The sequence below is a fragment of the Oncorhynchus clarkii genome, chromosome 17 (assembly GCF_045791955.1).
Source record: "Oncorhynchus clarkii lewisi isolate Uvic-CL-2024 chromosome 17, UVic_Ocla_1.0, whole genome shotgun sequence".
In the NCBI taxonomy this organism is placed as follows: Eukaryota; Metazoa; Chordata; class Actinopteri; order Salmoniformes; family Salmonidae; genus Oncorhynchus; species Oncorhynchus clarkii.
Window position 1 is genome coordinate 25,220,820 of NC_092163.1, and position 24,278 is coordinate 25,245,097.

The 24,278-nt window shown below is 42.4% G+C and overlaps 1 protein-coding gene across 1 annotated transcript; it reads left to right on the plus strand.

Moving 5' to 3' along the window:
• The first annotated feature begins 389 nt into the window (after positions 1-389).
• On the plus strand, positions 390-23,990 carry LOC139369374 (cilia and flagella associated protein 58). The gene is made up of 18 exons (XM_071108656.1): positions 390-499; positions 4,374-4,674; positions 4,927-5,075; positions 6,318-6,474; positions 6,829-7,023; positions 7,244-7,381; positions 8,195-8,354; positions 11,652-11,734; positions 12,083-12,274; positions 13,703-13,864; positions 13,962-14,108; positions 14,465-14,605; positions 16,123-16,346; positions 18,462-18,573; positions 18,805-18,909; positions 19,993-20,112; positions 20,368-20,501; positions 23,864-23,990. Exons 1-18 carry the CDS (start codon positions 390-392, stop codon positions 23,982-23,984), a joined length of 2,751 nt encoding a protein of 916 aa, XP_070964757.1. The 3' UTR covers positions 23,985-23,990.
• Positions 23,991-24,278: the final 288 nt, after the last annotated feature.

A 24,278-nucleotide genomic window follows, 5' to 3' on the forward strand; every position in this document is an offset into this window, starting at 1 on the left:
AATTGTCCCCCCCCCCCCCCATTAATCTACACACAATACCCCAAATTTATAAAAAATAGAAAAATTCAATATCACATTTACAAAAATGTAAAGCCAAACTTTTAATATAAAAATTCTTATGAAATAAGAACAAAGGATGTGCAGCATGTGTCTCTCCCTTCTGAACAGTTTAAAGTTGGTTTGAAGTTTCTAGGCGATGTCAGGGCTGGCCATAGACATATAAGCGATATAAGCGGAACTCAGTCAAGGTCTCAACTTACTCTTGAGAGTTAGAATAATAGAATACACAAGGTGCAATTTAAAAATGTGGTTGTGCATCAGTCACTTAATTAGCCCATGTCTGCTAAAAAAATATGAAATGTTAAGTTAGTCTAGCCAGCTATCTAATCATGTCCGAATTACCGACCAAGCATGAAGGGCATGTGCCCAGCGGCCCTGACTTCCAGCGGGCCCCCATTGATTTTGCTACTCACTCTTACTCAGATATCATATTAACAGGGCAATAGTCATGGCAAAATGTGTAGAATTTCAGGAAATTAGCCTTAAAACTGCAAAAATCCCCATGACAAAATGTGTAGAATTGCAGAAAACTTGCTTTAAAACTACAACATTTTCTCTACGCAACATGGCAAAATGTGTAGAATAGCAGGACATTTACTTTAAAACTTAAAGGGCCAAATGCAGCCATTTTTATATTAATATCAAATAATTTCTAGGTAACAAGGAAGTACCTTACTGTGATTGTTTTCTATTAAAATAGTTCAAAGAGCAATTTCTCAAGCAAGAATTTCACAAAGACTGTCTGGGAGTGGTCTGAGTGGGAAGCGGAAAACTGAAAACTAGCTGTCATTGGCAGAGAGGTTTGGAATTTTCTTTCTTATTGGTCTATTGACTAATTTACTGCCTGGTGTTGTCACAGGCTTTCAAACATATCTTACACTAAACGGGGATTATCATCACTTTCACAATTTCACAGTATTATTCCAACCTCATAGTGTGGAAATATATATAAAACACTGGAAAATCTCATTTTTTACTGCACTTAGCTTAAATGTTCTCTTCCCTGTCAAAGGCTAGGGTGATGTGGTCACAGGGTTATTTAAATGTAATATTGTGATCTTGCACTTTGTTGACGGTCCCTAACTACACTGAAATATAAATGCAACATGTAAAGTGTTGGTCTCATGTTTCATCAAATAAAAGATCCCAGAAATGTTTCATTTGCAGAAAAAGCTTATTTCTCTGAAAATGTGTGCACAAATTTGATTACATCCCTGTTAGTGAGCATTTCTCCTTTGCCAAGATAATCCATCCACCTGACAGGTGTGGAATATCAAGAAGCTTGTTAAACAGCATGGTCATTACACAGGTGCACCTTGTGCTGGGGACAATAAAAGGCCACTCTAAAATGTGCAGTTTTGTCACAAAACACAATGCCACAGATGTCTCAATTTGAGGGAGTGTGCAATTTTATTTTACTAGGCAAGTCATTTAAGAAAAAATGCAGCCATTTTATATCAATATCAAATCATTTCTAGGTAACAAGGAAGTACCTTACTGTGATTGTTTTCCATTAAAATTGTCAAAAATTAACTAAAATATCATCTAAGCAAAGATCAATTTCTCAAGCAAGAATTTCACTAAGACTGTCTGGGAGTGGTCTGAGTGGGAAGCGGAAAACTGAAAACTAGCTGTCATTGGCAGAGAGGTTAGGAATTTTCTTTCTTATTGGTCTATTGTCTAATTACTGCCTGGTGCTGTCACAGGCTTTCAAACATATCTTACACTAAAAGGGATTATCATCACTTTCACAATTTCACAGTATTATTCCAACCTCATAGCGTGGAAATATATATAAAACACTGGAAAATCATTTTTTTTTTACTGCACTTAGCTTAAATGTTCTCTTCCCTGTCAAAGGCTAGGGTGATGTGGTCAAAGGGTTATTGAAATGTAAGCTTATTTCTCTGAAATTTTGTGCACAAATTTGATTACATCCCTGTTAGTGAACATTTCTCCTTTGCCAAGATAATCCATCCACCTAACAGGTGTGGAATATCAAGAAGCTTGTTAAACAGCATGATCATTACACAGGTGCACCTTGTGCTGGCCACTCTAAAATGTGCAGTTTTGTCACAAAACACAATGCCCAACCGGCCTCACAACCAAAGACCACGTGTATGGCGTTGTGTGAGTGAGCGGTTTGCTGATGTCAACATTGTGAACAGAGTGCCCCATGGTGGCGGTGGGGTTATGGTATTGGCAGGCATAAGCTATGGACAACGAACACAATTGCATTTTATCGATGGCAATTTAAATGCACAGAGATACCGTGACGAGGCCCATTGTCGTGCCATTCATCCGCCGCCATTACCTCATATTTCAGTATGATAATGCATGGCACAATGTCGCAAGGATATGTACACAATTCCTGGAAGCTGAAAATGTCTTAGTTCTTCCATGGCCTGCATACTCACCAGACATGTCACACATTGAGCATGTCTGGGATGCTCTGGATTGACGTGTAGGACAACGTGTTCCAGTTCCCGCCAATATCCAGAAACTTTGCACAGCCATTGAAGAGGATTGGGACAACATTCCACAGGCCACAATCAACATCCTGATAAACTCTATGCAAAGGAGATGTGTTGCACTGCATGAGGCAAATGGTGGTCACACCAGATACTGACATTTTTATTTCTGATCCACATGGCTTCCTTTTTCTTTTAAGGTATATGTGACCAACAGTTGCATATTTGTATTCCCAGAAATCCATAGTTTAGGGCCTAATGAATTTATTTTAACTGAATGATTTCCTTATATGAACTGTAACTCAAGTGAAATCTTTGAAATTGATGCATATTGTGTTTTTTAGTTCAGTATAGGTGCATTGACTTATGCGTACACCGTAGCCATGTTATTACAAGCTCGGTTCAGAATTGGGAAAATAAGACCTGAGCAATAATGTACACTTTTTTTCCCTTCATGAAGAGCTTAATCTGAGGTCTGTACCTTTGAATGCTCGAATGTCCGGCGAATATTGAATATCAAATAAACGTTTTACCACGGTAAAAAAAAAACTTACATATTTCTAAGCTACAATGAGTGCTTGTTCATAATTTAAAAAAAATTATAATACAAAGTGAAATTAGTTGAAACGTATTAAAGTAATTTTGTCCCAGGGCAGGCTCAAGTCATCATCTTCATGCCACACCTGCGCGAACCCAGAGAATGGGCAGTCGTTGCCTGGTAACGGGACGCGTTTCCTTGGAGTGTATGAATGAACAACATGCAGAGAGCTAGCTTAGCTACTGGAGCTGTCAGTGTCCTAACAAATGAGTCGCAGACATTTGGAAATAACAATCTTGTGTATTATAACTAAGCGCTTTTGACTAACGGGACAGGAAACATGGAGGTAAGTTGTGCTGGTTTGTATAGCTAGCTAGATAGCTAAACGCTACGTTTTGTTTTGCCAAAACAAAAGCAACAGTGCAACAGGTGCTAAATTACTGTACGTTAGCTAACTTTGTCTTCCGCTGGGTAGTATTCATTAGTGGACACCCCAGAAAAACATTTAGCAAAGGATAACAAACACAAGGCTTTCTTGTTGGAAAACTTCAGTCGGTTTTCTGGCGTCTAGTTGGTGACGAGTGAATAATCACCTACTGTATCGTGACTGTCTGTACACTGTGTGTGCAGAAAGCTCTCAATCCGATTCAAACTCCATTCACCAGCGGCAGCTCTGTAAGCGTTCGGCCTAATTCAAAATACTTTCGTTGATCGCCAAATATGAAGTTTCGTGGAGCAACTATATTTATTTAAGGCCGGTATGCACTTCCAAAAAAAGGTCTACATAAAAAATTGACAAGCAATGCCTTTTCAGCACCTCCAATGACAGTACATACCGGTCATAACGAGTAAATTAACTCATACAGCGCATACAAACGCATACAGCGCTGGTGAATGGGAGTTTGAATCAGCTTTCTGGGCGAGAGGTCTCTAACGCACAGATAGATAGATACTGGTTCGGGATTGCAGTATGTTAACGTTGCAGAACTGTCAATATTTCTTCGTTAACTTTATTTTTCGTCCAATAATTTTTATTCATGTCACTGCATTTCTATAGTAGGCTTATAGTAATTAGTGACAGTTAAGAATCAATATATCTTTATTGTCACAATCAGGTCATGTGTAGTATAGTCAGGGCAAAAAACAAGATCAACTGCAACAGATACACACACATAAGATGAATAGAAAACAGATCAGCTACAGTAGTTATTGCAGGAGTGAAACCATACAGAGAACATAATGTGTCAATTTCAGTGCCTTGCAATTAGCTTACTCTCTCAGATTTGACAAGTGCTTGATTGCAGTTTGTGTGTCCTTTCCCAGGATAAAGGTCAAAAGCCAGAAGCAGATGAGAACAGTTTTGAATCACTGGAGAAGGAGTTCCAGGAGGTTCTCGATGAGCTGGTGGGAGACAAGAGCCTGGACAAATTCCGGGTTGAATATGAGAAACTGACCAATGCCCTGAAGAAGTCCCACGAGAGCGAGAAGAGGCTGATGACAAAATGCAGGGAGCTGAATGCAGAGATAGTGTCCAATTCAGTAAAAGTTGCTACTGCACTGAAGTTGTCCCAGGAAGATCAAACAACTATAACTTCTCTGAAGAAGGTAGGCCTTTTATGGTGAAAACATGAGTAGATGCAGAGATGTGTAATAGGCCTACAGCCTAAGGTTAGGACGAAGGTTGTCATTAGTGTTGTTGCCAATAATCTCTTGTAGGCTATTATGGAGTAAAATATTCACACTTCATTTTGAGCAGAATAGAGCAGTGTTTTAGAGTTGTGCTTTGTTTCAACATGTCCCACATTTGTCATAGTAATATGGCCATACTGTACAATTGAACACTTTTTTTTCTTTTAGGAAATAGAAAAGGCTTGGAAAATGGTTGATGCAGCCCACGATAAAGAGCTCAGAGCAAAAGAGACAATTCAAACATTGAAACATGAAATTTCAAATCTAACAAAACTTGTTGAACAAGGTGCTGGCTTGTCCGTGGGTCAAGAACATGGGTGAGTTGAGTTGTGCACACTCACACTGTAAATTGTCCACTTCCTTTGAATTAACCAATTCACTAGAGATTATTGTCATACCTGAAGGCCTACATGCAATGCTTAATTTGAGCCGAATCCTGCCGGAACAAGATCCCGCAGTTTTGGACTGCTTCGTTTTGGCACCTCTTTGCCTGGATCCGGTACCTCATGGCATGACAAACATTTCCTCTATTTGCAATGTAAAAATAAAAATATCCTAGTTAGGCTATATCAAGTTGCCTCAACGTTAATTCTCCTGCCCCCTAAAAAACGTTACGGAAAAACTTAGATTTTCAGCCTGCACTTATTCTGAGAATTGATTCGTGTTGGGCTGGGTCCGGGTTTAAGTTTGTACAACATTGTAGCCTATGTTTTGGGACCAACCCTTGTCCATTGCTGTGGTGAGAGAGAGAAGCATGCACCTGTATCTCTCACAGAACTACATTGAGATTCTATTTTTGTGATCTCTCTGCTCTGATAGACATGTGTCTGTAACCTTCCATCTCGCCAGCATTGCACTTCATCATAAAAATATAAATAGGCCCTATTATGAGTATTGTAATTGAAATACAAGTTCAGTATAATGACTCTAGGGGGACAACACTATTTTACAAAGTATCTTGAGAGATAATGGCACGAGCGCATCGGCCATTACTGGTGAGTGCACATCCACTAGCCTATCTTCATCATTCGGTGGCTCAGTCGTTTATATTGATCTCAGTTTGTCAATGTCAGAGTAGCCTGTCATATCGGTAATTTCTGTGGTCCAAAAAAAAGTTATGTCAAACGATGTAGAATTGCATGAAATGCACTTATAAAAGGACATTTTTGTGTGCAAGAAACGCTTCTGCTCTAGGCTACTCTATGCCACGATGCAAATATGGCATAGAGTGGATGTGCTTCTATGGATGTGTAGGATTCTCTATTTACACATAGTCTCTGGTCTACTCGTAGAGAACAGACTACTCTGGAGAATATAGTGCTCGTTTGATAAAGGTCAATCAAAGCTGAATCAATATCTGCAAGATCACATAATGCCAAATATAATAGCCTAGTATAAAGTTACTGTAAGACAAAAAACACCACAGAACATGATATTTTCATGGTGACGGGAAGGGGCGGTTACCTACGGATCCTCAGCCTACAAATTAAGCACTGCCTACATCTCTAGATAACGATAACATTAGAGGAGTTTCAACTGAAATCTAATTTGTTTTTCAGTGTAAATGATCTGCTGAAAATCAAAGAGGAACTAACCAAGGAAAGAGATGAACTGCTTACGGAAGTGGTGACACTGCGAAAGAATCTAACAAAGGCCACCGCCAGTCAACAAGAGATGGAGGTTCAAAAAGAAAAGGCGATGGAAACCATATCTCAGGTAATGCAGAAACTCAACATCACCATTTTTAAAAAATGTATGTGGTGCATTTGCTTTACCTTCACTTAACTGGCAGGTAAGGCATTAGTTATTAGGTAGGTATTATGGCCATACACTTGGTAGTTGTCTGGATCCTGACTCTGTAATTGTTTATAATTTCAGTCCTCATTCCCATTTGGTTGCAAATAAACCAGTAGGCTTTATTTGCTGTACAGTGTGTCCACAAGTCTTGGCACATCCAGCCCTAAATTAACTGGGGCCTTATTATATAGTAAATCCACTCCAGTGCCTGCTTTCTGTCAAAATACTTGCTAGTAACAACATTGTTTTTATCCTATATTCTGTCCAACATAGCTCCAGCAAGACATTCAGGTCCGTCAGAACGAGTGCTCGCGGGAGACACGGCGGAAGGAGAAGCTGGAGAAGGAAGTGAAGCAGCTGCACACAGACCTGGACACCAAGCAGTCGGACATTAAAGTGCTGAACCTGCAGAGCCAGCGCAGCAAAGAGGAGCAGCAGAGGCTGGAGCAGCAGCTGCGGGAGCAGAAGGTGAGGCCATGACCAGGGATGATGTCCCACCCACCCTTCCCTGTCCACCGGTCCTCTCCCTTCCCCTCCATCCTCCAATCTTTTCACAGATGGGCTGGCGAGGGAACACCAACTTGAGAGATGGTGCCAGTCGTACACATGGAATACAACTTTTACATGTATGCTTTAGGGGGATTAGATTTAATGTGTGATTTGATTTGTGCCGTTTGTCCCCTCGCAGATTCTCAATGAGCGGGCCACAAAGGAGCTGGAGCAACTGCAAGTGAGAAACACCAAACTCCAGCAGGAGAATGAACAGAATGCCCTGAGTTTGGAGCAGCTCTCTCTTGACACACAGCAAAGGGCATCTGACCTTAAGGTAAAGCTCACAAACACCCAGTGTGTGTGTGTGTGTGTGTGTGTGTGTGTGTGTGTGTGTGTGTGTGTGTGTGTGTGTGTGTGTGTGTGTGTGTGTGTGTGTGTGTGAAGCTCCACATATGACAGAAACCAATAGAGAGCCCTCACAAAGTGCTGCCTACTGTTGATCGAAACATCATTCCAGTAAAACCTTATATTAATCATGGGACCCCATGGTTGTTTTTTGGCTGTTTTTCGCACACCATTGCAAGGCAGCACATATGGGCCCATATTCACAAAGTGTGGCAAAGTAGGAGTGTAAGGATCGACGCTGGAGACGAGAAGCAGGTACAGGGAGTAAACATTTAATGAAACACGGACATGAAACAGAACAGGAGCCGCGTCTGGACAGGGGCAAAAATAACGACATCAATGCTGACACAGGGAACAAACTGAGGAGCAGACAGATGTCGAGGGTGTAATCAACAAAGCAATGGAGTCCAGGTGAGTCCAATATTGCATAATGATGGTGACAGGCGTGCGTAATGAAGGGCAGCCTGGCGCTCGAGAGGGGGAGCGGGAGCAAGCGTGACAGTACTCCCCCTCTAGGGGCGGCACCCGGCGTACCACCTGGGCGAGCTTGGCGGGCCGGCCACGGCATGGGCGCTGGACAAGCTGGCTGAGGCGTGGGAGACAACGAAAATTGGACAGGAGCCCTAATGTCAGCAACACAATAAATACCTATTCTCTCTCTCTCTCTGACCCCCCACCCCCTCTCTCTTTCTCTCGCTCTTCTCATCTCTCTTCCTCCCTCCTTTTGTTCCCACCTCCTCAGATGAAGGAGGAGGAGGTGAATCAGATGCGTCAGGAGATTGCCAAACTAACAAAGATGAGAGAGGCCACTCAGCGGAAGTTCCGACAGACGGAGGATCAGAAGTTGGAAGTGGAGCAGCAGAGGGACATGCTGAAAAACCAGATCGCTGGCCTGGAGAGAGGCAAGGATACACACACACTATGCACACTCACAAGACAATAAATACACACTATATACACACTCACACAACACCACACATGCACACATATACACACACCTTTACACTCATCATATGCTGCTGCTACTCTGTTCTTTAGTTTATTGTTATCTATCCTGATGCCTAGTCACTTACCCTGCCTTCATGTGGGTATCTACCTCAAATACCTCATACCCCTGCACATTGATCTGGTACTGGTACTTCCTGTATATAGCTCCATTCTTGTGTATTTTATTCCTCTTGTGTTACTATTTTATATTTTTTATTTACTCTGCATCTTTGGGAAGGGCTCGTAAGCAAGCTTTTCACGTTAAAGTCTACACCTGTTATATTCGGCAAGTGACAAATAACATTTTATTTGATTTCAACATGCACACACATGCAGAACTAAACCAACACGGATACACGCCCACACAAATGCATGCCGGGATGCATTTGTAGCCGCCATCCCTGAATGATGGCACTGACAGAGATGGTCGCCTCACTTGGCGTTCTTAGAAAGCTATGCAGTATTTTGTTTTTTTATGTATTATTTCTTACACTGTTACCCCAGGAAATCTTAAGTCTTATTACATATGGCCGGGACTATTGGATATAAGAACTATTGGATATAAGAGCAACGTCAACTTACCAACATTACGACCAGGAATACGACTTTCCTGAAGCGGATCCTCTGTTTGGACCACCACCCAGGATAATGGATCGGATCCCAGTAGGCAACCCAAAACAACCGCACCGCAGAAGGGTCTTCTGGTCAGGCTCCGTAGATGGGCACATCCTACACCGCTTCCGAGTATACTACTCGCCAATGTCTTGCTCCCAGACAAACTAAACAAATTCTTTGCTCACTTTGAGGACAATACAGTGCCACTGACAAGGCCCGCTACCAAAACCTGCGGGCTCTCCTTCACTGCAGCCAACGTGAGTAAAACATTTAAACGTGTTAACCCTCGCAAGGCTGCCGGCCCATACGGCATCCCTGGCCGCGTCCTCAGAACATGCGCAGACCAGCTGGCTGGTGTGTTTATGGACATATTCAATTGATCCCTATCCCAGTCTGCTGTTTCCACATGCTTCAAGAGGGCCATCATTGTTTCTGTTCCCAAGAAAGCTAAGGTAACTGAGCTAAACAACTATTGCGCTGTAGCACTCACTTCCGTCATCATGAAGTGCTTTGAGAGACTAGTCAAGGATCATATCACCTCCACCCTACCTGACACCCTAGACCCACTCCAATTTGCTTACCTCCCAAATAGGTCCACAGACGACGCAATCACAATCACACTGCACACTGCCCTAACCCATCTGGACAGGAGGCATACCTATGTAGGCATACCTATGTAGCTGTTTATCGATTATAGCTCAGCATTTAACACCATAGTACCCTCCAAACTTGTCATTAAGCTCGAGACCTTGGGTCTCGACCCCGCCCTGTGCAACTGGGTCCTGGACTTTCTGATGGGCCGCCCCCAGGTGGTGAGGGTAGGAAACATCTCCACCCCGCTGATCCTCAACACTGGGGCCCCACAAGGATGCGTTCTCAGCCCTCTCCTGTTCTCCCTGTTCACCCATGACTGCGTGGCCATGCACGCCTCCAACTCAATCATCAAGTTTGCAGACGACACTACAGTGGTAGGCTTGATTACCAACAACGACGACACGGCCTACAGGGAGGAGGTGAGGGCCCTCGGAGTGTGGTGTCAGGAAAATAACCTCACACTCAACGTCAACAAAACAAAGGAGATAATCGTTGACTTCAGGAAACAGCAGAGGGAGCACCCCCCTATCCACATCGACAGGACAGTAATGGAGAAGGTGGAAAGTTTAAGTTCCTCGGCGTACACATCATGGACAAACTGAAATGGTCCACCCTCACAGACAGAGTGGTGAAGAAGGCGCAACAGGAGAAGGCGCAACCTCAGGAGGCTGAAGAAATTTGGCTTGTCACCAAAAACACTCACAAACCTTTAGAGATGCACAATCGAGAGCATCCTGTCGGGCTATATCACCGCCTGGTACGGCAACTGCTCCGCCCACAACCGCAAGGCTCTCCAGAGGGTAGTGAGGTCTGCACAACGCATCACCGGGGGCAAACTACCTGCCCTCCAGGACACCTACACCACTCGATGTCACAGGAAGGCCAAAAATATCATCAAGGACAACAACCACCCGAGCCACTGCCTGTTCACCTCGCTATCATCCAGAAGGCGAGGTCAATACAGGTGCATCAAAGCTGGGACCGAGAGACTGAAAAACAGCTTCTATCTCAAGGCCATCAGACTGTTAAACAGCCATCACTAACATTGAGTGGCTGGTGCCAACATGCTGACTCAAATCTCTAGCCACTTTAATAATTAAAAAATAGATGTAATAAATGTATCACTAGTCACTTTAAACAATGCCACTTTATATAATGTTTACATACCCTACATTACTCATCTCATATGTATATACTGTACTCTATTCCGTATACTGCATCTTGCTTTTGCCGTTCGGCCATCGCTCATCCATATATTTTTATGTACATATTCTTGTTCATTCCTTTACACTTGTGTGTATAAGGTAGTTGTTTTGACATTTTTAGATTACTTGTTAGATATTACTGCACGATCGCACTAGAAGCACAAGCATTTCGCTACACTCGCATTAACATCTGCTAACTATGTGTATGTGACCAATAAAATTTGATTTGGAGACACACAAATACCTGGGTTGACACTTCAACACTCCTCTGCTCTGTCAAAAGCACTTTTTACTTTTTACCCCTTTTTCTCCCCAATTTCGTGATATCCAATTGGCAGTTACAGTTTTGCCCCATCGCTGCAACTCACATACGGACTCGGAGAGGCGAAGGTCGAGAGTCTTGCGTCCCCCGAAACATGACCCCGCCAAGCCGCACTGATTCTTGACACACTGCCCGCTTAATCCGGAAGCCAGCTGCACCAATGTGTCGGAGGAAGCACCGTACAGCTGGGTCACCCGGTCACGGCCGGCTGCGACATATCCCGGGATTGAACCCGGATCTGTAGTGACGCTTCTAGCACTGCGATGCAGTTCCTTAGACCGCTGCTCCACTCGGGAGGCCAAATGCACTCTTTTTGACAGGAAGATGCCATTTTTTCTTACCTTTTAGTAACTCTGAAAATATTAAATGAAGTGGTTACGTTGTGATGGGGTTTGTGTGCAAGGTACATCAATTATGTATACAGAATTTCTGTCATTCTCTCTCACTCAAAAACATGAACCATGTGTTGTGAACAGAAATGGAGTCCTCCAAAAAGCAGATGGAGATTGACAAGAAAGGCATTGACGAACTGGTGCGGGAAAGAGACATCCTGAACAAGGTATGTAGAGAATAATATAATTTAGCAGACACTTTTATTTGAAGCAACTTGCAGAACTGTCAACATTGACAGTGACAAACATCCAGTGCAGAAATCAAACCGACAACCCCGGCATTGCCAGCACCTACTACTACATGACATTATGTGCATAGCCTATCATGTTGCAGGTCTTGTTTAGCATGATTTGTTTCATTAGACACATCTTAATGTGACAAATGTGCACCAAGCACACTCTCATCTGCTCATAACTCATTGTTAAAGTGTCTGTGTTCGTTTGTGCATGTACATTTGTGTGTGTGTGTGTTTGTTTTGAGCGTGTTTGCATGCACGTGTGTGTGTACATTGTAGAACATGATCAAGGCAGCTAATGCCACGGAGAAGCAGCTGAATGTAGTGAAGCTCCATGAGCAGTCCAAGAAGAACCTGGACCAGGAGATCATGAACTACCGCGACGAGGCCCAGAAGCAGCGCAAGATCATCTACCAGCTAGAGAAGGAGCGTGACCGCTATATCAACGAGGCCAGCGACCTCACACACAAGGTGCACTAAGATAGCTCAGGGATGAGTGGAGAGACCAGGGGCCTCATTTATAAACGCTGCATATGTACAAAATATTATATTTTGCGTGCAAAACATAACATGCACCCGTTTTCAGTGCATTTATAAAAACTGAACTTGCCTGGAGAATGTGCTTACCTCCACGCAAAGTTCAGACCATCCAAAGCACAACTTCTTGCTACTTATAGTAATTATTGCATTGCAAGCAGGCAAGTAAGTACTTTGTGCAAATGAGGAATGGTTAGGTTGACACGCTGTTCATAAAACAACAACAACAGAAAAACATAATGACAAAACAAATGCTTTTTGTCGTTACTAAGAAGAGCGAACATCTATTTACTTTATATTTGCAATCTAATTGATAAATAGGAATTATTGAACCTTTATTTAGGCAGGGTAGTTCCATTGAGACCAAGGACTCTTTTACAAGGATGCCCTGCCATGACAAGACCAAGCAGTTAAAAGCCGCTTTACTTAAATCTGTGGTGACAAAAGGAGTTTCAAGATTTAGCCATCCCTTTGACTGGATATGGTATCTCGTACATCTATTAGTAACGACAAAGACAGTACAGTATGAAGATAGGCAGAAACTGCTTTTCCAATAGAAATCCCCAAAGATGAAAACATTGTGGTAACACTTCCAAAACATTTGATAAAATGTGCCATTGCTTGTTTTTGGTGAAACTGTTCTGGCTTAATTTCAGTATACGTCCAAATTATACAGAAAATAGGGTGTTATTAATCACCATAAAAGCTGAAAGTTTTCCTGGCGGACAAATAATGCTCATTCACATGCACACAGTTTTAGGACGGGGCTGATTTTATAGTGAGAAACATGCGTATGTATGGTGTACGCCAAGTTTATGAATCTCAAATGTTTTTTTATAAGTAATGGGTTTTCAGAAATGGGTGACGTAGATATTTAGTGTGAGAATTACACAATGCTTATCAATGAGGTGCCCAGAGTGCTGGCAGGTCTTATTCGTTGTGATCTAAAGGGCATAGCTGATCCTAAATCCACGTTGGATACATAACAGCCCCAGGGATTTAGGCTCAGTTACATACTGTACCAGTAATGTAGCACTATCATTAATGTTGATGAAGCAGAGAAAATGGGAGGGAACTCCATTTGAATATTGCAGTTTATCAATTAGGATTTCAACACAGAAGACGAGATAATGTGATATGCGACGTGTGTTGCAACAGACTAAACATCGTTACATGTGGAGAAAATTTGAACATTACAGTTTATAATTTAGGACTACAACAAGCCGGTATTGTGTCTAGGTTGTCTTTTATAAACACTTAGCTATCAGCTTCTGGTTACGTAAGCCCAAGTCTTATATTAAGTCCCAAACTAAACCCCCTCTTGGGATGATTTTTTGTTCTCTCTGTTCTTTTCTTCCACAGGTGCTCCAACACATGGAGGACATTAAAATGAGGGAGATGCAGATCTTTGAGTACAAGAAGAAGATTGCAGAGGCAGAGACCAAGCTAAAACAGCAGCAGAACCTCTATGAGGCGGTCCGATCTGATCGGAACCTCTACAGCAAGAACCTCATCGAAGCCCAGGTTGGATTTACATAGGAGTAGTCAGTCGTGTGGACAGGCAGGCAGGTGATTGTCCGGTCTGTCGACTCACTCATTCACTCTCCGCCCTCTCTTTCAGGATGAGATTACAGAGATGAAGAGGAAACTGAAGATCATGAACCATCAGATTGACCAGCTAAGGGAGGAGATCAACAGCAAAGAGTCTGCCCTGGTCAAGGAGCACCTGGAGTTCCAGCGAGTGGAGAAAGAGAAGGAGGCTCTGAAGGTAATTTACTATGCCGTGCTCACTGTGTGAGTGGCTGAAGTAACTACTGTGCAAATGTACTTTTTAGTCTGGGAACCCATTGGTGTAACTAGTCATTGAGCATTTTGTTTTACTCAAATATTAACACCAACCTGCTTTAACTCTTTCAATCACACCAGGATGACACCCTCACCACCAGGGTGACACCCATCCTGCCTTCTTGAAGCAAATGCTGCATTCCAAATGGCACCTAATTCCCTTTTATAGTGCACAACTTTTGACCAAGGCCCAAAGTGTTTTCTTTTTCTTTACCCCTCATTTACCTCATTTTCAAATTCAAATTTTAAGTATAGGCCGTCTTTCCATTCCTCCCATAGGCCGAGCTCCAGAAAATGAAGCAGCAGGCTCAGGAGACTAAGCAGTTTATCGACAACCAGGAGGCCGAGGAGAGAAAGCTGCTCAAGATCATATCCGACGCTGATGCTGAGCGGCTCAGACAGAAGAAAGAATTGGATCAGGTAAGGGACAGAGAGAGGGGTGGAAAGGTGGCTGCCTGCTTTCACTGAGAACTCACTGCCCATTCAAAGAGACAAATAGTACTGTCATAGCGATAAAATAGTGCTGATTTGAATTAAGGGGCAGGCCCTTCCAGTAGAGGCCTGGGATGGAGAGAGATGTTTTCATCAGCCAGCAGATCTGTCATGCCTTGGTGGTCACGCATCACATGGTTCAAAAAACATTGTGTTGATGTGGCTGCAGAATGTGACAGAGGTGCAGCTTTTCATTTCTTCCTAATGAGGTTTGTCTTTGAATGTATGAGACCAAGTAAAACATTCTATAAATGTGACTTTCTAGGAAATAGCAGGTCATTTAGCAGGTCATCTACCAGTATCCATTTAGATGGAAAATAATCAAATACGTTATCACAAAGGGCCAATATCACAAATATGTTTTATTTCTAAATGTTTTATTTATTTATTTTTTATTTCACCTTTATTTAACCAGGTAGGCTAGTTGAGAACAAGTTCTCATTTGCAACTGCGACCTGGCCAAGATAAGGCATAGCAGTGTGAACAGACAACACAGAGTTACACATGGAGTAAACAATTAACAAGTCAATAACACAGTAGAAAAAAGGGGAGTCTATATACATTGTGTGCAAAAGGCATGAGAAGGTAGGCGAATAATTACAATTATGCAGATTAACACTGGAGTGATAAATGATCAGATGGTTATGTACAGGTAGAGATATTGGTGTGCAAAAGAGCAGAAAAATAAATAAATAAAAACAGTATGGGGATGAGGTAGGTGAAAATGGGTGGGCTATTTACCAATAGACTATGTACAGCTGCAGCGATCGGTTAGCTGCTCAGATAGCAGATGTTTGAAGTTGGTGAGGGAGATAAAAGTCTCCAACTTCAGCGATTTTTGCAATTCGTTCCAGTCACAGGCAGCAGAGAACTGGAACGAAAGGCGGCCAAATGAGGTGTTGGCTTTAGGGATGATCAGTGAGATACACCTGCTGGAGCGCGTGCTACGGATGGGTGTTGCCATCGTAACCAGTGAACTGAGATAAGGCGGAGCTTTACCTAGCATGGACTTGTAGATGACCTGGAGCCAGTGGGTCTGGCGACGAATATGTAGCGAGGGCCAGCCGACTAGAGCATACAAGTCGCAGTGGTGGGTGGTATAAGGTGCTTTAGTGACAAAACGGATGGCACTGTGATAAACTGCATCCAGTTTGCTGAGTAGAGTGTTGGAAGCAATTTTGTAGATGACATCGCTGAAGTCGAGGATCGGTAGGATAGTCAGTTTTACTAGGGTAAGTTTGGCGGCGTGAGTGAAGGAGGCTTTGTTGCGGAATAGAAAGCCGACTCTTGATTTGATTTTCGATTGGAGATGTTTGATATGGGTCTGGAAGGAGAGTTTAGAGTCTAGCCAGACACCTAGGTACTTATAGATGTATTTTTACAGTCTTTGATCAAAGTAACCTGAGGTTTTTGTTGTTTGCTCTTTTGCCATCACCGTCTTGTAGGTGATCAGCGAGCGAGATATCCTGGGCACTCAGCTGGTGCGACGAAACGATGAGCTGGCCCTACTCTACGAGAAGATCAAGATCCAGCAGTCCATGCTGAACAAGGGAGAGATCCAGTACAACCAGAGGGTGGAGGACATTCGCCTCCTCAAGATGGAGATCAAGAAACTCAGACGGGAGAAGGGCATCCTGGCCAAGACTGTGGCTAATGTGGAAGACTTAAGGTGAGATTGAAAGAGGAAGAGAGAGAGGGAGTAAGAGAAAGACAGAGGTAGAGAGTGCAAGACAGCAAGAAAGTGAGGGGGCGAGACAGAGGGTGGGAGACGCTGATATAGACAGAGCGCAGGGGAGACATAGGGAAACAGAGGAAGATTGAGACCACTTTCACTTGGACCGAAGAAAGCTCAAGCTAGATTTATTCAACCATTTGATGATACAAGCACATATATTTCTAACCTACTAGGCAGGGTCAACTCCTTGCACATCTACATAGCCAATGCATCTACGTTGCTAGGCAGGAACTAACTTGGTTCCTCTCAACTGGTATAGTCATGGCCTTGCCTGATGCTAGAACCTTTGTAGGCGTGGAAGTGAATGTGTGTGAGATAGGACTGTAGTAGGATGGTTGTTGGGGTGGGCCCCTCTGGCCCCCCTCCAAGAGGTTTCTTCTCACTTCTTCTGTTGACTTGGACCTCAAGTCGAATGCCTCGCTCCTCCCTGGTTCCGCAGCTGGCCTGCTTTATCAAAGACTAACTGTTGCCCTTCGCCTCCCTCATTAACTTTCCATACACGTTCCTTATTCACCTTTCAATGACACAGAACATAACCTTTTACGGCTAGGGGTTCCGCTACCAGAACATTTCAACAACATCTGGTGAAATGGCAGAGCGCGAAATTCCCAAAGAATTATTCGAAATATTTAACTTTCATACATTCACAAGTCCAATACACCAAATTAAAGCTTAACTTCTTGTTAATCTAGCCACCTTGTCAGATTTCAAAAAGGCTTTAGGGTGAAAGCAAACCATGCAATTATCTGAGGACAGCACCCCATCAAACAAACACATGACAATCATAATTCACCCCGCAAGGCGCGACACAAAACTCAGAAATAACGATATAATTCATGTTGGCACTCAAATATGTCCCATAAACATCATAAATGGTCCTTTTGTTCAATAAATTCCGTCGTTATATCTCCAAAATGTCCATTTATTTGAAAAACACTGGTTCCAACTCGCACAACATGACTACAAATGATCTAATAAGTTACCTGTAATCTTGATCCAAACATTTCAAACAACTTTCCTAATACAACGTTAGGTATTTTTTAACGTAAATAATCAATAAAATGTAAGACTGGATAAACTGTGTTCAATACCGGATGAAAACAAAGTGGAGCGAGCTTTCAGGTCGTGCGCCCCAACCACAACAGTACACTAGACTCGACCCTCGTTCTGAACAGCCATACTTCTTCATCACCCAAAGAAAACATCAACCAATTTCTAAAGACTGTTGACATCCAGTGGAAGCGATAGGAACTGCAAGCAAGTGCCTTAGAAATCTAGATCCGTATAGAAAACCCATTGAAAACACTGTCACCTAAAAAAATATATATATCTGGGTTTCGCCTGCCAAATAAGTTCTGTTATACTCACAGACATTATTTTGACAGTTTTAGAAACGTTAGTGTTTTCTATCCAAATCTACCAATTATATGCATATCCTAGCTTCTGGGCCTGAGTAGCAGGCAGTTTACTTTGGGCATGCTTTTCATCCAAAGTTCCGAATGCTGCCCCCTATGCTAAAAAAGATAAACAGTTATCATACATGTTATGTAATCAATAAGTTATTATATAGTGACAGGAATAAGTATATTTCAAATTAGAACCCAACACCGTTCGAAGAGCACAGCACACTAAACTCCTAATCAATGTCTGTAATTTATGCAAAATTCTTAATAACTTTTCTTTTCACATTATTTCACTATTTAAATTGTTTTTGTGGTACAAAAGTGCACAGATCTGTGCAGCAGGAATATTTCTGCATTGCTCAGTTTACATTGCTGTCTTATTCATCGGCATTAATTTGCTTTATTGTGAACCTGTTGATATCTGCAGCCCACAAAAGGTTACCATAGTGGCATTTTCTGGACATCTGCCATGAACAAAAATTTGAATTGATACAGGCTTGCCAATGTTTTTACATCCTTAATGATTAATGAAAATAATGGAATTGAAGTCTGTTTTCAATCTATGCCCCACTTGAATTTGTGGTCATAAAATATGTGATGAGGAAATGCCATGACATTTGATGCCCTTTTTGGGGTTTTGTGACAGACGTGAGGTTTACCACATGCAGAAGGAGCTGCTCAAAGAGAGGACAAGGTGCAGAGCCTTGGAGGAGGAGCTGGAGAATCCTATGAATGTACATCGTTGGAGAAGGCTGGAGGTGTGTGTGTGTGTGTGTGTGTGTGTGTGTGTGTGTGTGTGTGTGTGTGTGTGTGTGTGTGTGTGTGTGTGTGTGTGTGTGTGTGCATATTTTGTGAGTGCTTGGGCTCAAAAACATTTAGACCTGTTTCAGTACATTAACTTCTTAATGCTTCGGCCTAGCTTCTGTGAGACATAGCCAGAGAACCTATTTAGGGTTATACATTAATTCCTCTTATTTGACTTTCTTCAGGCCAGCGACCCAAGCACCTATGAGTTGATCCAGAAGATTCACTCTTTACAGAGGCGTCTGATAACCAAGAGCGAGGAGGTGGTGGAGAAAGAGCTTTTATTACAGGTAAACTCCAGATAAATCTGTCTTATCCTGTTGGCTACCCAAACACCAGGTGCTCCCACGGGGAGTAGGTTGGGTCACTGCAGAAATCAATGAAAGCCTGGGAGAATTGTTTCACTACTTCTTAATCATAACTTTCAGAAATTAGCATGGACTGCATACACTGAGTATACCAAACATTAGGAACACCTTCCTAATAATGAGTTGCAAGTTGCAACCCCCCCCCCCCCCCCCCTTTTTGCCCTCAGAACAGCCTCAAGTTGTCGGGACATGGTTGAGTGAAAAACCCAGCAGCGTTGCAGTTCTAGACAAAAACCAGTGCGCCTGGCATCTACTACCATACCCCGTTCAAAGGCACTTAAACCTTTTGTCTTGCCCATTCACCTTCTGAATGGCACACATGCACAATCCATATCTCAATTGTTTCGAGGCTTAAAAATCCTTCTTTTAAAACCCTTTCCTCGAGTCAACTGACCTAGTGGCCTTATTTTTCATAATTTCTAAATTAATAAACATTATTTATTTTTTTACGCTGAAAATCTGGTGTTTCTATGTCAAACAGTTTTGATATATTTCAGTCCTCTGTGATATATAAAGTGTAATATTAGAAAGCAAACTAAAAATGAAGTACATTTCAACTCTATATGTGACATGGTATACAGGTGTCTTATTTTTTGTAAGGCCATAAACACCATGTTTATGGCTCACCATGTGTGTGAGGTGTATACTTTTGTTTCAAAGTAGATTTCTTTAAGACTGCCAAGAGACACTGATTTAGCCCACTGCAGTAAAATGTTAACCTGTCTCCTCTCCTTCATCTACACTGATTGAAGTGGATTTAAGTGACATCAATACGGGATCATAGTTTTCAGCTGGATTCACCTGGTCACTCTATGTCATGGAAAGAGCAGGTGTTCTTAATTTTTATATACTCGGTGTAGATACAGTATGCAAATATGTAAATAATGGGTGGGTCGAGAGCTAGTAAGGAGGCGCCCAGTGGGATGTGTGCACGTTTTTAAAGAGCCCATCCCTGACTGAATGTTTGGCTGCCTAACGTCCCCTCTCTTCCACTTAAATGCTCAGGAGAAGGAGAAGCTGTACGTGGAGCTGAAGCACATTCTGTCCCGGCAGCCTGGACCGGAGGCAGCCGAGCAGCTTCAAATCTACCAGCAGACACTGAGGCAGAAGACAAAACAGCTCAAGGTCCTCTGTGCCTTTCATCTTCTTTTTGTACATCCCTCGTCTGTCTGTCTGCCTCTCTCTCTCTCTACCTCCAAGCAACTCTGACCACTGGAAGAGAAATGGCCACTTCAGATACAGCAGGACCATGCACAGGCTTGCGAGCCAAGCTCACAGGCCCAGAGTAACTTTTTCCCTGCTATGTCATTTTCAGTTTAGTCCTATGCTGCTGCTTGAAGTTGATTTATTTTAGATGTCCTTTTAATCCCCCACATCCAGGCGTTGTCATCAGAGCTGAACATGTATGAGTCCCAGACACAGGAGTACAAGTATGAGATTGAGAGACTGGCCCATGAGCTGCAGAACATCAAGAAGAAGTACCTCAATCAGAAACGCAAAGAACAGCAGTGCAGGTAAAGATTATCCTGGTATAGTACTTACCAACCACGTGAATCACACTTGAGCTCATTCTGGGGTTTCTGATCTAAACTGATTGAACTGTTCAAGTAGGGCTTGGTGATATATCAAATTAATTTGAGTGTATATTTTTGTGCGATATTCCAAATGCCTGTATCGCAAGAATCAAGGTTTTGTTATTTTTCATTTTTATGATTGTTTATGTCTGCTTGTTCTCATGTTTTATTTTTGGTCTCATCTCCTTCACGCCTCTGCGCTGTGTGCACCTTCCCATTTGCACCAGAGATCTGTATATAATGACGAGTTGCACATCTCCGCCCTAACAATGGGAGTCGTTGTCACAAAGGCGGGAAGGCAGGTGACTAGCTTAGGTCCAAAATAAGCCCATAGAAACACATTGGCCTTATTTTGGACAGATTTTAGCGAGAGTGGAACCTCTCGCTTTGCCTCTTCCTCTGGTTTACACACACACCAAGCCCCTCTCCCCATGCCACTCACGCCAACAAAGTTCAGAGATCACATCTTCTCTGACAAGTGGTTTCAACTCGCTATTTGTATTTGAGGTTTGGTCCAACAGAATCGGTCATCTGGACACCAAAACACATTTAGACATTATTTTACTATAATAGAGAAGTTAACTTTTTGAACAATATCCTTTTTATGTTTCAACTACTCAAATTGCACACAGAGCAGACACTACTAAAACAAGAGTATCAATTAACATTGATTTGCGAAAATGAATACTCAGTTTGTCGCAGGACATTAGGGTACCGCTTGCAGCATTTTAACCAAATACTGTTATACTAGCTGGCTAGTCTGTGTTTTATAAACCTGCAATAAGCATAAAACACAATTATACAGTTGAAGTCGGAAGTTTACATACAGTCGTGGCCAAATGTTTTGAGAATGACACATATTAATTTTCACAGTCTGCTGCCTTAGTTTGTTTGATGGTCAATTTGCATATACTCCAGAATGTTATGAAGATTGATCAGATGAATTGCAATTCATTGCAAAGTCCCTCTTGCCATGCAAATGAACTGAATTCAAAAAACATTTCCACTGCATTTCAGCCCTGCCACAAAAGGACCAGCTGACATCATGTCAGTGATTCTCTCATTAACACAGGTGTGAGTGTTGACGAGGACAAGGCTGGAGATCACTCTGTCATGCTGATTGAGTTCGAATAACAGACTGGAAGCTTCTAAAGAAGGGTGGTGCTTGGAATCACTGTTCTTCCTCTGTCAACCATGGTCATTGCTTTGCACAAAAAGGGCTTCACAGGCAAGGATATTGCTGCCAGTAAGATTGCACATAAATCAACCATTCATCAGATCTTTAAGAACTTCAAGGAGAGCGGTTCAATTGTTGTGAAGAAGGCTTCAGGGCGCCCAAGAAAGCTTCTGATAGGCTAATTGACATCATTTGAGTCAATTGGAGGTGGACCTGTGGATGTATTTCAAGGCCTATCTTTAAACCTAGTGCCTCTTTGCTTGACATCATGGGAAAATAAAAATAAATCAGCCAAGACCTCAGAAAAATAATTGTTGACCTCCACAAGTCTGGTTCATCCTTGGGAGCAATTTCCAAATACCTGAAGGTACCACGTTCATCTGTACAAACAATAGTACACAAGTATAAACACCATGGGACCACGCAGCCGTCATACTGCTAAGGAAGGAGACGCCTTCTGTCTCCTAGAGATGAACGTACTTTGGTGCGAAAAATGCAAATCAATCCCAGAATAACAGCAAATGACCCTGTGAAGATGCTGGAGGAAATGGGTACAAAGTATCTATATCCACAACAGTAAAATGAGTCCAATGTCGACATAACCTGAAAGGCCGCTCAACAAGGAAGAAGCTACTGCTCCAAAACTGCCAAAATAAAGCCAGACTACGGTTTACAACTGCACATGGGGACAAAGATCGTACTTTTTGGAGAAATGTCCTCTGGTCTGATGAAATAAAAATAGAACTGTTTAGCCATGATAACCACCGTTATGTTTGGAGGAAAAAGGGGGAGGCTTGCAAGCCGATGAACACCATCCCAACCGTGAAGCATGGGGGTGGCAACATCATGTTGTGGGGGTGCTTTGCTGCAGGTGGGACTGGTGCACTTCACAAAATAGATGGCATCATGAAGTAGGAAAGTTGTGGATATATTGAAGCAACATCTCAAGACATCAGTCAGGAAGTTAAAGCTTGGTCGCAAAAGGGTCTTCCAAATGGACAATGACCCCAAGCATACTTCCAAAGTTGTGGCAAAATGGCTTAAGGACAACAAAGTCAAGCTTTTGGAGTGGCCATCACAAAGCCCTGACCTCAATCTCATAGAAAAATGGTGGGTAGAACTGAAAAAGCGTGTGAGAGCAAAGATGCCTACAAACCTGACTCAGTTACACCAGCTCTGTCACGAGGAATGGGCCAAAATTCACCCAACTTATTGTGGGAAGCTTGTGGAAGGCTACCCAAAACATTTGACCTAAGGTAACCAATTTAAAGGTGATGCTACCAAATACATATTGAGTGAATGTAAACTTCTGACCCACTGGGAATGTGGTGAAAGAAATAAAAGCTTAAATAAATAATTCTCTCTACTATTATTCTGACATTTCACATTCTTAAGAAACAAGTGGTGATCCTAACTGACTTAAAACAGGGGATTTTTATTAGGATTAATTGTCAGGAATTGTGAGAAACTGATTTTAAATGTATTTGTCTAAGGTGTATGTAAACTTCTGACTTCAACTGTATAATTTATGGTACAGTATGTCTGAAGCCATCACTGATCACCCACCTCACATTGAAGGTCATCATCAGTTAGGATCATGCATTCAAAGACACTCACTTCATTTTCGCAACCCTTGTACATAGGGCTGGGTGATACGGCTTAAAAATCATATCTACATTAAAAAAAATAAAAAATAATGGGCAATTCTGTGGTTGAAAAACAAGTTTTAATGACCCCAACCTAAGTGTATGTAAACTTCTGACTGCAACTGTATTTAGTATAGTTCTATAAGAAAAAATATAACTTTTTAAACGTTTTACAATTTTTATTTTTCTGAAATTCACTGATGAGACTCAACTACTCAAATCAAAAATGCTGGGAAGACGACCAGAGAATCAATTAGCTAGAGCTTAGGGCGACCTTACCGTGTGTGTGTGTGTGTGTGTGTGTGTATGTGTGTGTGTGTGTGTGTGTGTGTGTGTGTGTGTGTGTGTGTGTGTGTGTGTGTGTGTGTGTGTGTGTGTGTGTGTGTGTGTGTGTGTGCGTGTGTTGACGGAGCAACTCTTAAATGCGTCTGCATGTGTCTGTGTGACAGATTTCCTGGAACTCTCTTGTGTGTCCGCAGGGAGAAAGAGAGGAGCCTGGCCCAGGTGGGACAGTCGGTGATCCTGCCCCAGCGCAGCGATGGTCCATGCTTCACCGGTGGAGGCTTCAGTCTTAAACAGCCTGGCAAAATCACCACCTAGAGGGAGAGACAAGAAGCTCCCTCCAGCCTTACAACGTCTTGACACACTGCCTCTTATTACCACTCATCGTTGTCAATACTGTTTTTAAGAGCTCTTATAAAGGAAAAATCAATATTACCAGAGTTGGGCTGTGATTTTATTCAATACAATCTTACTTCACGTATCAGTCTGGCCTCCAATATTTGTTTGAAGTTAGAAAATGGCGAGTCCAGTCAGCGTTCTCTCAGAAAGAAATGTGTGGGTTTAGGATAACCTCGGAAACCCTGAACTAAAATATTGTGTAATTGCGTCAGA